The sequence below is a fragment of the Daktulosphaira vitifoliae genome, unplaced genomic scaffold (assembly GCF_025091365.1).
Source record: "Daktulosphaira vitifoliae isolate Bord-2020 unplaced genomic scaffold, ASM2509136v1 Scaffold_3, whole genome shotgun sequence".
Classification (NCBI taxonomy): Eukaryota; Metazoa; Arthropoda; class Insecta; order Hemiptera; family Phylloxeridae; genus Daktulosphaira; species Daktulosphaira vitifoliae.
The window spans coordinates 39,394,122-39,412,118 of record NW_026099574.1 but is presented as its reverse complement, the minus strand read 5'-3'; the positions used below and the strand labels follow the sequence as shown (position 1 = coordinate 39,412,118).

At 29.5% G+C, this 17,997-nt stretch overlaps 1 protein-coding gene across 1 annotated transcript; it reads right to left on the bottom strand.

The window, feature by feature from the left end:
* Nucleotides 1-6,912: 6,912 nt before the first annotated feature.
* LOC126902151 (uncharacterized) lies at nt 6,913-12,180 on the bottom strand. The gene has a single exon (XM_050679178.1). The coding sequence runs from the start codon at nt 12,178-12,180 to the stop codon at nt 6,913-6,915; it is 5,268 nt and encodes a 1,755-aa protein (XP_050535135.1).
* Nucleotides 12,181-17,997: the final 5,817 nt, after the last annotated feature.

The window sequence follows — 17,997 nt, the reverse complement described above, 5'->3', positions numbered from 1 at the left end:
GAAAACCTCAATGAAAGCTTAGGAAATAAAAATTTTAATTTAATATTTTTCGAAAACAATTATTAGATATCATTCTTATGTATAAAAATATAAAGAAATCAAATAACACATACGTAAATGAATAAATAAATATTGGTCGTTGTCAAAGGTTAAAGAGTATGATAAACGCACAGCTCTTTGAATTTCCCCATCACTTGTCCACAAAATTTTCAACCGCATTAATCCTTGCCTTCATGCATTTTAATCACTTTGTATCTGTGGTGGTAAATTAATGTCTTTTATAAGAATGAAATTACCCAATATTAATTAAGGACGTGTTTTTAAGAACCATTTATTGGGCTCTTGTAGTTGACTAAATACTCGTAACTTCACTTCTTCTGGAAGATTCGCAATAGATAGCGCGAAAATCTTCGCCATCAATTAAGTCTTGTTTTCCGTTATGGAGTTCAAATCGTATTTGATTATTGCATTTAGTGGCCTCACTAATCATATAATGTTCCAGTGAAACGCATATTAAATGTTTTTAATGATAGGCTGTTTAATTGTTCGACGTGTATACAATATTTTAAATAAAAATACAAAAACATCTATTTAATACATAAATAAATATTACTTGTTGTATTAAAATAACAAAAATAATACTTATCTATAGCTTAATTCAAATTATAAACTTCTATAAATACCAAGATTTATTTTTTCAAAAGAAGCAACTTTTCTAAATTTTTTGTAACATTTTAATACATTCAAATAAACACAGTAGCATTTAAATTCAATTTTGTTAATTAAAAAAAGTAATTTGTTTATTTTTTTTTTTGTTATTTAGAAATAACCTATTGTTGATTCCAAATATATTATTGGTTTTTCTCTTTGTATAATTTAATAGGCACAATTTGAGTTGTTTAAAAATAAGTATTTTCGACATGAAAAAAAAGTAATTTAATTTTTCAATATCCCATGTATTTATTTTAGTTTTTTTTCTATTTTTACCATAACTTAAAAAAATTTAAATAATTGAAATCTATTGTAAAAAAACTATAAAATATGTATTTTATATTTAAAGGAATTTAATTTATGTTATTGTGTTAGTGATTAAATTGAATTATTACTGAAAGTTTTGAACAATATTGCGTTAAAATAGAAGATGGTTTCTTATTGATATATTTATTTTTCAGCTATCTAATGAATAAGTGTATAACTAACTATGAATAGCTTGAAAAAATGAATTTTGACTTAATAATAGCAATAATTTTTAGTCATACTATTATGATAAAATGAAAATTCCAACTAGTCATAAAATATAATATCAAAAGATATTGTAATGGACAAAAATAGAATTATAAATAAAAATTGAAAAACATTTTGATGATATTATACGTTTTGTTAAATTATTGTTTGTTTTGTATTAAACTTTATTATATTTAATAATGAGTCAGTAAAATTAATCTGCAATAATTTGTGAATAATTTTTATTAATGCACTTCTTTTGGAAAACATACATTAGTCCGTCCGATGCATTGAGTTTATGCATTTTTTTCTTAATTCTTTTTGAGGTAGAAAAAAAGTTTAAATTTGTTTGATTTTTATCTCATTTAGATTTAATAACTGAAATTAGATTTTTTTCATCGCCTCTTATTTTGACATTATTACTAATTCATAAAAACGAGTATTTACATTAAAAAGTTGAATTTTATTTTTAATATATTTAAAATAACTCGTGCCAAATTTCGATTTAAAATGTTTGATCTATTTTTTGGTCTTTTAAAGTTAATTTTTATAAAAGTTTAATTAAAATTTAAAAATGTTAAACTCTTAATTTTAGCTTCGATGCGAAGCTGAGAAGGTATTGGTTTTACTAAGATGTGTTTTTTTTTTTTTTTGTGTCTGTTACCACTTTTTCTCAGCTCTCACCGAACCGATTTCTTTCAATGATACGTCAAAAGATCACAAATTGTATCTAGTCGAAGACATTACCCTCAAAAATTGAAAAAAATTCCCTCGTTCCCCGTAAATGGGGGAAACCTCCAAAAAAATTACAAATTTAAAAATCGCTAATTTTCGAAATTTTTTCAATTTTTTTTACTTAAAAGTGCCATAACTTTTTCAAAAATGAACATATCAATATAATTCTTCTTTATATAGATGCATAATATCATTACCTTTCATTTGGTATATTTTTTTCATAAATTAACCCTTAACCTGCCCACAAATGGGGATTTAAAATGAAAACTTTTTCACAAAAAATTTACTTTTCCAACTTAATTTTTGAAAGTGTTCCGGAAAGTCTGACACTTTTATATATATCTTAAATTAAAGCTAATGTAATTTATTTTATTATGCAAAATAAAAATTTGACCTCTGGACTTGTCTTCACGGCGAAAATGGCTACCGAATGCTATTATTATGTGAAAATTCTCGATTTTATTTTTTACATTTTTAACTTTATAATGCTATGACATATGGAAAAGTGTATGGATTAACATTATTTTTTTATGAGAAAAAATTTTTTTTATAATCCTTTTTTCATTTGACATACTTTATCTTAATTAGGATATTAATAATGAACTAGCAGAATTTAAATAATTTAAATAATAAAAGTTTATTTTTGAATCTTATGAAAATTTCTTATTATAATAAATATCAGATTATCTTTTGAAAAGTTTTGAAACAAGACCTTCAATTTTTATACACGTTTACCATAAAAGTAATAACTACTTAAAAATTTTTTATGAATTCTTTGAGAAAATTACAATACTAAATTATTAAATATCAATTTCATACAATATTTAAGTGCAATAATAAATATTAATTCATATATTACACTTCTAAATCAAAGAACTACTAATCAGGAATAATGAAGGAAATAGGAATTAATTTTGCTTTTGGTATATCACATAAATTTCTTAAAATTAAACACTATCTACTTATTTGCATCGAAGCGTTTCTTATGATAGTGATTTTAATCACTGTCAGATATCATCTATACTTGTCCCCCCAACTATGCCGCGTTCACACTGTGCTACCGTTTTTATGTTAAATGATATGTTTTGTTGAGCTGAATAGCCAAGTGATTATCAAACTACACTACTGTGTTCTATACTGTGCTACAATATTCTGCTTTACTCAGTAACAATTGCACTACTGTGCTGATGTATTAAAAATGTGAAAATAGAAGGAGAGAGAGAGAGTGAGAGTGTGCCACTTTGAACTTTTTACTTTATATAGTCGATAAGTCCCCAAAATCTTATTTTTTTGGTAATCTCGAATGCCGTATTAACTTTTTAGACTTTTTTATTACTATCATTTTATAATTTATTACACGGTAATCATGACATAGATAACGATTATATATATATATTATAAAAATAATATAACATAATTAAAATATATATTTAATTTGTAAAAAAATATTTTAACAAATAGTACACATTAAAAAAAAAAATGTTCACTACATAAAATCCAGTACTTTTAAGTAAGCTTGTTAATTTTTATTTTGATAAAAATTAAAATTGAAAATGTGATTGTTACATTTTATATAAATTAGAATGATCCAAGTAATTTAAAGTAATATAATATTATAATTACATTAAAATATAAAAGGAAGTTATAAGTATAGAAATATAAAGAAGTATCATTTTACAAAGAAACGTAAAATATTTATTATTGATATTTTTTCTCAAATATAAATTATTCAATAAATATGTATAAAAAAATAAGTCTATAAATAGATAGCAGAATTTTTTTTTTGAATATTCAATTAATTGTCAGCGAAATACTTTAATTTGAAATAGCGCTAATAAAATATTTTTAGTTTATTAGTAACGAAAAAACTTTGCTATTCATTACTAAGAATCATAATTTATTATATTTCATGAATAAAATACAATTTGTGATAACATTTTTAAAAATAGTCGTGGTAACATCGGTAAATACTATTCATCGGCAAGCTTTTTTTAAAAACCGTCTAGGAAACAGCCTAAGAATACAATCGAAAATAGTATGGCATTAATCATCAAATGCGATTATTAATATATTATAAGACGTTATAGGCTAAACTTACAAAAATACATAACAAATTATCATGTATAGATTATCTAATAGTAAAGCCATCTGGCACCGGTTTTTATGTCGAATTTATAGAGTGATTTTTCAACGTTAGCTACTCAATTTCTCTTAAAATAATAATTATATTATGAAAATTGATTTTTGCTATTTTTGAAATTTATTAATGCCTTTATTAATTCATCCCTTATATCATATAAGGGATAAAAATGATTTTTTGCTTTTTTTATCTATAAAAATTCTCAGCTACACTTGATCGATTTTAATGATTCATACATTAAAAGAACCTGATTTTAATCTAGTTGAACCTATAGTAGGTAAAAATAAAAATAAAAACTTTCATCTTAGATAAATATCTCAAAATTAAGCTACCGTAATAAATTTTCAAAAAAAATTTCTGACATTTTAAAGCTGCTATAACTTTTTTTTAAAACATTTATGCCAATGAAAATTTAATAGGTTATACTAAATTATAAAATAATTTTTAATTAAGTCCTACTTAGTGGTGATATAAATAAGAATGGAACCATCACAAAAGAGTATGCACAAGAACTATTCCTACAAATAAAATTGTTTAATAAATAATTTCTAAATAACACATCTTAGACTTAAAATTATTAAGAATTTTACAATGTTTATAATAGAAATAAAGTATAATAATTATACAGTAAATTAATTTGAATGTTTGAAATCTGTAGATTAAATATATAAAAAATTCATACATAATTTTCAGATGATCATATTTGAACCTTATATGTCTACTGTGGTTTTGGTAAAATTTTATGATAGAAATATCATTAAATTTATAAAGATGTTATATTAATTTTTTTCCTTTTATAACTTAAGAACAATATTCTAAATGTGTAAAAATAAAAATATATACATTTTATTTCGTACCAACGTAGATAAATAATACGATTAAGTAATGAAATAACCCTCAATTTGATGTTGGGCCTTTTACTAAAATATAACTTGGATAAACTCCGAATAAATACACAATGTAGCTCCTACTCATATTTTATAAAAAAATTAACGAAACTTCATTAAAAATATTTGTAAAGTATTAAAAATTAATAATTCTTAAATGTTTTAATTATTTGAAATCAATTAATGTTTAAATACATAGCATTTAGAATTAAAAATATATATTTTTGAAATATTTTTTTCCATAAATAATTAATTACACATTTGAATCTCTAAACGAAGTCGTTACGCTCATTATTCAGCGCAATTCACTTATTATGAACCAATCAATTAATCCAAAAATAAATAATAGTATTAATCATTTTTTCATTGTTTTATTTAGTTGATTGTTTTTCTCAATGTAGCAATCATAAAAAAATGTTTATGTTTATCCCTTATACCTTATAAGGGTGTCACTTTAATTTCTCAGATGGTTACACACATAATTAACTAGCTTATTTATTGGATAATGATTTAATTAATAAAATGATTGTTTAGTTAGTAACAACTTTTGGACCTATTTTTCAGAAGTACTAATATTAATTCTAGGCGAGAGGAAGAGAATGACCGAGAAATTTCCAGTTATAAAAATAGCAGCATCCATTCTTCACCTCCAGTCATTATTTTAAATTGTTAATAACTTCTGAAATACTCGCTCAAAAGGTGTTACCAATCATTTTCTTATAAGATTATTCCTACTTAATAAAATAGTTAAATATATATGTTGTCATTTGATAAAAATTAAAGTTGACACCCTTATGAGGTATAAGGGATAGACATAAAAAAATTGTATGATTGATACGTTGAGAAAAACATTCAAATAAAAAAAACAAACAAAAAAATTCTTAATATTATTTTTATTTTCAATTAATTAAGTGGTTCGTGATAAGTGAATCATTTAGTGAGTAACTTACATAAAAAATTAAAAGTTCAATATTACTAAATGATAATATTATTTTTAAAAATGGTCTACAGGAAAATCATCTATTTTGATTTAGAAACATTTAATTCTCAGGCGATTATGTATTATATACATTCTAAAAATATATGTGTTAATACCAGGGGCGAGAAATTATATCACGCTTATCTGGTGATTAATTAGAAAAGATTTTAGGAAATTTATATTTGTTTTAAAGGAAAACTGTGGTCGCTAGTTCACACAAAATTACTTATATTTCCATACAAATAACAATCATTTAAATTGTATTAAATATTTATAATTTAAAATAGCACCTTGTGCAATTTAGTAATAAGAATTAACAAATATAACAATAAATATAAATCAGTATTACTAACTATTAATTTGATTATTTACACATAGACATAATTAAAAAGGAGATTCAATATAAATAATAGTATTGGCTATATAATTTATACACTAAGATTATTGTATGATTTATGCATTAAAATTGGCAATTGTCATCCGTGTGACTTACACAATTTTCTTAATCCATCCGTGTGGAATATAACGACAAATAAATCATAAAATCGTTACCTTAGATAATCCGACAATGTCATCCGTGTGACTTAAATAATTTAGCTAATATTAAACATCAAAATATATCACTTATATAATACAATATTAGTTATACTAAGGCAACTAACTACATAAACAAACTTCAATGACAATAACTTTTGGAGAAAAAAACAACGTTAATATAATTTTTACTAAAAAAAACGTATAACCAACAAAAACATTTTTCGTATATATTTTACTAATCTAATTACATACACATGTCGACCGGCAATGATAACCGGCCGACTACGCCCAGCGACCGGGAGAGGAAGGGAAGATGAGTGTATAAAATCAAATAAGCGCGCTATCTAGTATTTTTTTTTTAAAGCAGCGCGAACATCTCGCCTCCCTTGAAGCATTATGCTTCAATACACTTAACAATCTGGCAATGGGCATATCTTGACAGCAGGTCGTTTCAACTGGTTACCATTGGCTAGTCTTACCGTAACCACTCGAACTATCTTGTCCTTTCCCGGATGCACAGCTTCTATTCTTACCATAGGCCATTTTAATGGTGGTGCATTATCTTCCTTTAAAATTGCTAATGATCCAATAGGAATAGGTTTTTCATCCTTCAACCACTTATTCTTCACTTGTAACGAAGACAAATATTCCATTCTCCATCTACGCCAAAAGTCTTGCATTGTTTTTTGCATCAATGACCATTTTCGTAATCGATTTGCTGGTATATCCAAAAGATCCGGTTCTGGTATCACCTGAGCAGGTCCACCGATTAAAAAATGACTAGGTGTTAGAACCTTAAAATCGCACGGATCTGAAGATAACGGTGTTAAGGGTCTTGAGTTCAAGCACGCTTCAACTTGAGCAAGTACGGTACACAACTCTTCAAAATTAAAAATAGTGCGTACCAAATGATACTTACAAGACTTAACGGCCGCTTCCCAAACGCCTCCAAAATGCGGCGCTGATGGTGGTATAAAAATCCATTGTATACCTTCATCAAGCAGTTCATCATATACAGTTCTTCCGGACCTTTGTTTTGCATAATATTTGATTATTTCCCGTTTAGTTCCCACGAAATTAGTGGCATTATCAGACCAGATATGAGATGGCAAACCTCGTCGTGAAATGAAACGTCGTAAACAAGCCATGAAGGCATCGGCACTCAAATCGCTGACGGGCTCGAGATGTACAGCTTTAGTAGATAGACAAACAAACACACTAACATAAGTCTTAATTAATGTGCTCTTACGTATTCCAACCTTAATCATAATAGGACCGGCGAAATCAATTCCAGTGTGCGTAAACGGCCGATTTGCGGACACTCGCGCAGCTGGTAACTGTCCCATTAATGGTTGCATTGGAATGGGCTTCGCTCGAAAACATTTTATACATTTGTTAACGGTTATGCGTGCTAGGTCTCTGCCTCTTAATGGCCAAAAATGTGCACGAATATTTGCTAGTAAACCTTGAGGACCGATATGTAGGAACTTCTTATGGTAGGCTTCGAATATCATTTGAGTCACTCGATGATTGCGTGGTAGCAACGCTGGATGTTTCTGGTTCAAATCTAATTCAGAATGTTTCAAACGACCTCCAACTCGCAATATCCCTTTGTCGAGGAACGGCGATAAATTTTTTAACGGTCCCTTAGTTACGAAATTACCCTTGCTTAATTCTTGTATCTCTGCTGAAAAAGCCTGTTGCTGAACAAATTTAATCCAGATATCACGTGAGTCATTAAGCTCAATAACACTAAGAGGACCTGTTCCTGGTTGAGGTGATGTAGGTTTCGTTCTACGACGGACCCAGGCAATAAACCGCTTCCATATGGCAGTCATGCGCAACAACTTGTGCCAGGTCGAAAAATATTGAAGTAACCTATTATCTACGGGAGCAGTCGTTGTGAGAGTAAACTTAACAGGCCGTCGTTCATTTGACACTTCTTTAGAAACCGTGTATGATTCGTATGTGATTGGCCAATCTTCTTCGACGCCTCTAAGAAAAATAGGACCATTCCACCATAGGTCCGACGACAACAACGCGTCTACATTTATTCCACGCGAAAGGGGATCTGCGGGGTTACAATCGGTAGGAACGTGTCTCCACCTTTCATTGCCGATCGCATCTAAAATTTGAGTAACACGATTAGCCACGTACGTCTTCCATTGGGCGGGAGTACCCTGAATCCAAGCTAAGACCACCGTTGAATCACACCAACAATACACGTCCTTTGAATTAAAATTGCTCAATTTGACGATTCGATTCATTAACTCAGCTAATAACAGTGCGCCGGAAAGTTCCAATCGTGGTATAGTTAAAGTTTTGGTAGGTGCAACCCGGGATTTAGCACATAATAATCGAACTGTCCATGAATTTAGCCCGATTTGCTGACGTAAGTAAATGCAAGCACCATAAGCACTTTGGGACGCATCACAAAAGCCATGTAGTTCCATTGTGCCTTGACCATCCGTTTTAACCGCACGAGGTATCCTTAACTGGTGCAGTCCTTCTAACTCTTGAATATAAGTAGCCCACCTGACTTGCAACTCTTCGGGCAGAACATCGTCCCAATTCAAATTGATCTGCCACAATTCTTGCAGAAACACCTTTCCTCGGATTAAGACGGGACCTAAAAAGCCAAGTGGGTCAAATACGCTATTTAGTGTTGATAGCAAATCTCTTTTGGTTTTAACGCTTCTTGCTGTTCTTTCCTTACTCAAGAACTTCAATTCATCAGTTATGGGACACCAAATAAGCCCTAGAGAACTCACTGTCATATCCGTGCTAAGTTCTAAAGAATAATGCTTTTCCGTAGAAGCACACGCGAAATGCTCGCGTAATTCCTCAGCATTTGAACACCATTTACGCAGTTGCATACCACCATTTTCTAATATTTTAGAAACCTCCTGATACATGGTCTTTATATCTTCCATGCTGTCAGCACCGCTAAGGTAATCATCCATGTAAAAGTCTTGTAGTATTGATAAGCTTGCCTTAGGATAATCAGCAGCGCTGCCCAGTGCTAACTCCTTAAGAACTCTAGTGGCTAAAAACGAAGCGGGAACCGTCCCATAGGTTACAGTATTAAGTACATAATGTTGTAAAGGCTTGTCAGGTGCATCGCGCCATAATATTCTTTGAAAATGTCGATCATTCTCATGGACGAGGACTTGACGGTACATCTTGGCGACATCTGCAGTAACCACGTACAAATAGTAACGGAAACGCAGCACTATATCGAAAAGCTCTTGTTGCACGACAGGACCGGTCATCAGAATATCATTCAGAGAATAATCAGTAGTGGTTTTCATAGAAGCATCGAAGACAACTCGCAACTTGGTGGTGCTACTTGAATCTTTATACACCGCATGGTGGGGTATATAATAATAAGTACCGGGTGTTGCAACGGTATCATCTATTTTTGACATGTGACCCATCTCTTCATATTCCTTGAGAAAATTTTTATACTCCCTTGCCAATTCTGAATTATTACACATTTTTTTTTCAAGTGTCAGGAATCGTTTGAGAGCCATATTCATTGAACCCCCAAGCACTGATGGTTCTTTTCGAAACGGTAGTCGAACGACAAAACGCCCATCCGCTAATCGACTATGAGTGTCTTGAAAATATCTCTCAAACGCTAACTCCTCCTCATGTTTCGTCTGCCTGATTAATGGTTCTGAATTCATCCACGCAGTGGTTGTTCCTAGTGCACAGACGGTGGATACCTCGACAACGCTATGATCATCATTCTTTGACAAAGGGCCCGAAATTACCCAACCAAGAGCCGTATCGTACAACCAAGGCAAACCTCCTGGCATCACCAACGGCTGTGAACGAATTAGCTCATAGTATATCTCAGCGCCCAATAATAAATCTACTTCTGACGATATGTTGAACTCAGGATCTGCCAACGCATTTCGTACATTGTCGGGTAGACTCCATCCACTAACGTCGAAGGACCGTGACGGCAACGAGACCGTTATAGCTGGCAATATGTGACAACCAATAGTTTTACTGAATGGAGAGTGAACAGCGAAGAAAGATAAATTTGTCCATTGAGATGACCTTGTGTTAACCCCATTAATTCCACAAATTGGTAACATGGCATTTTTAACGTCCAAGTTTAAGCGCCTGGCCATTTTTTGTGTCAATATGTTGATTTGTGATCCGTTGTCCAATATGGCGCGACATGGAAACCTTTTACCGCGACTGTTCTGCACCATAACAACTGCGGTGGCTAATAAGACTTGGGTACTTGTACATGCATTGTGAACCGCGACAGAACTACCAGGTTCAGTCATTGAACTCGTAGAACTAGTTTGTGATTGCTCTGATGGCACTAACCCACTGGTAGGAGCTTCATCTGCTCTATTGGGAGTGGAAGTAGCATTCCTAGACTGGTACGGTAATCCATGCAACATAGAATTATGTTTCTTACCACAATGCCGACATAGTTGCGATTTGCAATCTCTTGTACCGTGACCCGAAAGGAGACAGTTAAAGCATAAGTGCTTCTGCTTTACTTCGCCATATCTGTTAGTTAAAGACATAGATTTAAATTTAGGGCAGTGGTAAATCATATGAGTTTGTGAACAGATGGGACAAATTTTAACTCTTTTTTGTACCGATAACACAGTCGAACCACGGTTACTTACCTTTGACTTGTTTACTTGACGACCTTGACCTACTTGTCCTTCAAACGACTCTAAGGAACTAGCACGTGTCTCTAAAAAATCATAAAGCATTTTAAATGTCACGTCGTCATTGGCCTTATGCGACAAATCCCATTTTTCCAGTGTTGCAAGATCCAATTTACTTCGTACAATCCCCACTAACAGATCATCCCAATGCTCAACCGGTCGTTTTAAAGAACGAAGAGCTTCCACATGCTTATCAAACGTCGATAAAAAGTTACGCAAATCCTTTGAAGCTGAACTTGCCAAATTTTTCATTTCTAACAACGATCGAACATGGGTGTCTATTAAAAATCGCTTGCGCTCATAACGATCCTTGAGAAGAGCTAAGGCCCGACTATACGACGAATCGCCAACATCTAATCCATCGATTAAGTCTAACGGCGTTCCTTGTAAACAAGATCTTAAAAAATACAATTTATCCACCTCATCGAGACTAGCAGCATCATTCACTCGTTTCATGAAACAATTATAAAACCTTGGCCATTTTATATAGTCTCCGTCAAACTTCTCTAACGGTAACGATGGTAAATGTGTAACCGACTTCATGCTCAGATTTTTAGCGAGCAAGGACTCTAACCTTGACCACGAGACATGCGAAGACGACTCTTGTGCATGGACATAGTTGTTAGGCGATGAAACCGCTGGCGTTAGCGTAGGTATTAATCTTGATAATCGACCCACCATATCATGATACTTAGATTCAAAATCTTCGCGCTGCTGAGCATGATGATCATCGTCATGATCAATGTCAATTTCCTCAACCTTTTGTTGAACATCTTCAAATTGATTTAAAATAGCAGGGAGAGTATTTAAACGAGACGCGGCTTCTGCATAAGAGGCTGGAGATGGAATAAAACGGTCGATAAAAGTTGCTACTCGAGTTAATGAACATTTTATAATAGCGCGCCTACGCACTAACCCTGCGATCAAGTCAGCATTACACAACTCGGGTTCATTATCATAGGCATCGTCCGACATTCTGAAAAATAGCCTTTGAATATTTTACCGCACTATCCAAAACTTGCTAATAATTTATAATGACAAAACGAAACGTTCAAATAAATAATTAATCTGACAATATCACAACACTTACTACAAATTTTTCCAACTGATTTTTTTCACAGATTGTCAAAGTAATAACAATTGACAAAAATCACCAACAGTACTGATACATTAAATAAAGATAAAAAACTTAATAAATAAGTGTGGGTGAGTGGATCTTATAAATATAATATATTTAATTTAATACATTTTTTTTTTTTTCAATTTAGTACTCTAATTATAAAAATTTTTAATTTTCACTGAGCATATATATTATATATATTTTTTATTTTTTATGTTATTTTTTGTACTTTATTTTTTATTTTTTCTTATTTTTTGTTCTTTATTTTTTATTTTTTCTTATTTTTTGTACTTTATTTTTTAAACTTTCTGTTTCTTTTTAAATTTCCTTTTTTTTTTTTTTTTTTTTAACACCACACACTTTACAACAATAATGTACTAAGTACTTATGTANTTTTTTTTTTTTATTTAACACCACACACTTTACAACAATAATGTACTAAGTACTTATGTAACAATTGAAAATATATCAATAATTATAATATTTTTTCTGAAACTAATTGCTGGAAAAATAATTAAACAAACAAGACTCAAGTATAAAAGTAAAACTACAAATAATATTTTAACAAGATAAAAAAAAAAAACAAAACGCTATTTAGGCTGAAAATTATAACTTCAACGTTGTTTTTCTTTTTTATACGTACATATCACAGCAGCACGTCAATTACGTTTTATCACAGTTGCTTAACAATTTGATTTAGAAAAAAAAGTAAAAAATCAACTAATTAAAATGGACTGTATAATAAATCAGGCCCGATTGGACCAAATGTTAATACCAGGGGCGAGAAATTATATCACGCTTATCTGGTGATTAATTAGAAAAGATTTTAGGAAATTTATATTTGTTTTAAAGGAAAACTGTGGTCGCTAGTTCACACAAAATTACTTATATTTCCATACAAATAACAATCATTTAAATTGTATTAAATATTTATAATTTAAAATAGCACCTTGTGCAATTTAGTAATAAGAATTAACAAATATAACAATAAATATAAATCAGTATTACTAACTATTAATTTGATTATTTACACATAGACATAATTAAAAAGGAGATTCAATATANATATAATTAAAAGGGAGATTCAATATAAATAATAGTATTGGCTATATAATTTATACACTAAGATTATTGTATGATTTATGCATTAAAATTGGCAATTGTCATCCGTGTGACTTACACAATTTTCTTAATCCATCCGTGTGGAATATAACGACAAATAAATCATAAAATCGTTACCTTAGATAATCCGACAATGTCATCCGTGTGACTTAAATAATTTAGCTAATATTAAACATCAAAATATATCACTTATATAATACAATATTAGTTATACTAAGGCAACTAACTACATAAACAAACTTCAATGACAATAACTTTTGGAGAAAAAAACAACGTTAATATAATTTTTACTAAAAAAAACGTATAACCAACAAAAACATTTTTCGTATATATTTTACTAATCTAATTACATACACATGTCGACCGGCAATGATAACCGGCCGACTACGCCCAGCGACCGGGAGAGGAAGGGAAGATGAGTGTATAAAATCAAATAAGCGCGCTATCTGGTATTTTTTTTTTTTTTTTAAACAGCGCGAACAATATGAATGATGGAGCCTTAGGGGTAGTAATAACGGTTCCTTTTATTACTTAAATCTACTGTTTTTTTTATCTTATTTTTGTATATTTTGTTTCGAGCTCCCCTGTACACGCGCTACTGTATACCCAGTCACGGGGGTCCCTGAACAATGCTCACACGTAAAAAACGCTCTATGAAAAGGAAGACAGGAGGACGTCGCGCAAAGGTACACAAAAAAAATTACACACGTACATAGATTGGTGTGCAACACTCTGCTGGAGCATTTTAATTTGCATATGTTCAAGCCGGCTGTATTAAAATAAGTTAACATTTCTGCTTTCAACCCTTTCTTTCTTTTCCTCTTAATGTGTGTGTATTCCCATATAGCGTCACATTTGCATAATTTTTGTGATGCATTAGTACTGTTCCTGAGGGGTCGGCGGTCTTTTTTTTTATTCATTATTATTATTTTACTACTACCACCGGTGACAGCATCCCGACGCAGTTTATCCACGTTTGATAGGAACAACTTGTGTGTTTATGATAAAACTAGCAATTTTATATCTTTAAAAATAAATATTCAGTTTCTTTACAGTCGAACAAATAGACATTATATTAGCATATTTTCGTTTAAAATCGGGTGTATCCTTTTTCCGCCAAAAACGATCATTTTCTTTCTTGCTAAAATAGATAAATATGAACTCTTTTTACCGCCACGAAATATTATGATGTATAAAAACATTGACGGATTTTTAAGAAAAATCTCATTTATTTAATCATAATGGTTGTGTTAAAATTCATGTAGGCCGAAAAATATAAGTTAGTAATGATAATAATTTTTTATAACTTATTAATCAAAAAAATTGTCATACATTGCCTTTTTCATAATATCTTATACAGCTTTAAAAATAATTTTTTTTAAATCGATTCAAACAGAATAAATTCAAATCTGTAGATAATGTTGAATTTTAAGAAATTCGTAGATTATTCCAAAAGTAACATGATCTCATCCTAGTTCCTTATTTATATCCTGATTACATATTTTATGATTTATAAGTGTAATATATGTATAAATATTTATGATAGCAATTAAATATAATATGAAATTGATATTTAATAATTTAGTATTGTAATTTTTACGGAGAAATTATAAAGTAGTTACTACTTATACGGCAAACGTATGTAAAAATTAAAGATCTTGATGCAATACTTAAAAAAAAATGTAGTTTGTTATTTATAAATAAATTTACTGGTCTACAAGGAATTTTCATCCAAGATTAAAATATACTTTCCTAAACCCATTTTTGCGCCGATATAAATCTGCAATTAGAGTTTCGCATATGGCCTAAAGAATTATAATAACCTTCTAATTAATATAACAGATATTTGTGTTTGAATATTAGGTTACGTATGAATAATCAATAAATATATCTTAATTAAAAATTAGTTGAAAAGTTTTTTTTTCAGTATGCTTTTTTATGTTTTTAACCCACCTGTATAAAGGGAAATGATTTCAAAAAAAGTATGTCGAATGAAAGAAATATATAACTAATATGTTTCATGAAAAATTGTAATGATCCATACATTTTTCAAAAAGTTATAGTATTATAAATTTAAAAATATAACAAATCAATTTTTTTTTATTGACTTTGATTTTGTTTTCACCATGAAAACACATTAAAAGTCCGAATGGATTTAATTATTTTTAAAAAAGTTATGGCAGTTTTAAGTAAAAAAATTGAAAAAAAAAATGTCAAAAATAAGCAATTTTAAATTTGTAATTTTTTTTGGAGATTTCGCTCATTTAAGGGGAACGAGGGAAATTTTTTCAATTTTGAGGGTAATATCTTTGACTAGATACGATTTGCGATCTTTTAACGTATTTTATCAAAATTGGTCCAGTGAGAGCTTAAAATAAAACCAAAAAAAAAAAACACATCATAGTAAAATTAATATCTTCTCAGTTTCGCATCGAAGCTAAAAGTATTTACATGGTATTTTAGGAAAGTATTCTACACAAGCATATTATTAACCTATCTGTGCATTATAGTTTTATTTTTATAAAGATAATTTGAAATTTTTTAATGCTATAACTAAATGTTAAGTTATAGTTACCCATACCTATAAGTGAGATAAACTACAAATAATATCACCCAACCTTTTTTCACTATAAATTAAATTTATCTATCTATAAATTTTTAATAAAAAATTAATAGATTTTGGTAATAGGCAATTTTTGCTTTTCTTTTAGGATTTATATCAATATTTAATTTCTATTGGTATACTTCTTATTTTCAATTTTCTTTAGGATTCCTTTTTATTTATTATAATGGAATATCAAAGGTAATTTTTGACGACACGGGTACAGGAATCTGACGGAATCTAGTGACGCCCAATAAAACATACTTAAATTATCGTAATTTTTTAAAAATTTATTTGTTTCTCGTAACATAATAAATCAAAATGGTTGTTTTCATATATATATTATAACAATTGTGAGTAACAGACAATGATAAAATAAATTAATATTACAAAAAGTAATATATTTTTAAATCAACTTGTAAAGACGTGAAATACTATATCAATCGATAAATCATTTCTGCTATTAAATTTAAATGGTTGTGTATTTTTATTTTTGAAAATAATATTACTAATACTTAAACGTCAATTAATTATATTTTTTTTATGTATTATCTACATACATTTTGAGTACAGGCGCGATGAACAAAAATATGTATTACGTTTAGTAAATAAAAAACAAATTTACGTAAATGTAACTGCGATGTTAATATTAGACTTTTTAGATAATTTATATATATAAATGTGATATGACAATTTAAATAAATACTTAACCAACTACAAACACCCAAATTTTCTTAAATGGGAACTCCTATTTTAAATTAATAATATAATATATAAAAAAAAAATTACAAATAACTTTATTCTTGCAATTTTTGTTCTTAGATTGTTTAAAAATTTGGATGTTAAGTAAAATTTCATCATCCATTTGACTTTATGATACTGGTAGCAACAATAAACTATTTTGATAGCGACAATGTAATGTTGTTATCTCTCATTTAGATAATAGTCGTGAATAAATTTTTCTCGATAATTACTATAATAATTTAATTTATGGGCTATCATAACAAATTATTGTCACTGTGGTAGTATCAATAATACTGTTGCACTGTCACCGGTATTATAAAACCAAATGAAAGATGAAATTTTACTTGACATCCAAATTTGTAAACAATCTATAAAACGCAAATAGTTGATCGCATAAAAAATATTGCAAGAACAAAAATGTTTATAATTTTTATTTCTGTCATATAATAAATTTAAAAGTAAGGGTTCCCATTTAAAAAAATAATAAGTAAAGATTTGTATTCCCAAAGGGACGAAAAAAAAAATGATTNATAAGTAAAGATTTGTATCCCCAAAGGGACGAAAAAAAAAATGATTTAACTACATATTATTGTATAGTTTCTTAAATCTTAATAGTATTATGTTTAAGAAATGTTTACAAAAATCAAACATTCTCTTTAACTTCTGATAAAATGGGTGTCTTACCAGATTTCAATGACTTTCTACATAAATCTTGCAAGATATTTACTGTATTGCTGGTTTTATTTATCCTTTACCATTTACGGAATGAAAAAATAATATAATTTTAATGTACAGTAGAAGTCCGAAATCCGGCATTCAATAGTCCAAAATGCCAGATAGTCTGGCATCGCTCCGGAAAATTTTAAACATTTTGGTATTCTCCAAAAAAATGCCTTTAAAGCAAATAAAAACGATCAGGAGCTATTCGGAAGTTTTCAGGGTATTCGGGATCATCCGGACGAATTTACAATAGAGCAGAAGACTAATAACCGACAATACGTAGTANAGACGGCCTCAACATTATTGTTCGGAAACAATTAGCGGTCGGCTAGTCTCAGCTATCACAACAAATACAAGTGCAGTACAGTTAATCAATCACAAAGCGTCTTCGCTATTTTTTTGTGCGTTGTTGTTTTGTGTCCTTTTACACTGTAGTAAACTGTGTCTCAGCTACAGTGCTTCNAGACTAATAACCGACAATACT

Coding starts and splice junctions, on each gene's coding strand:
- LOC126902151 (XM_050679178.1), bottom strand. CDS start 12,180: ATGTCGGACGATGCCTATGATAATGAACCCGAGTTGTGTAATGCTGAC.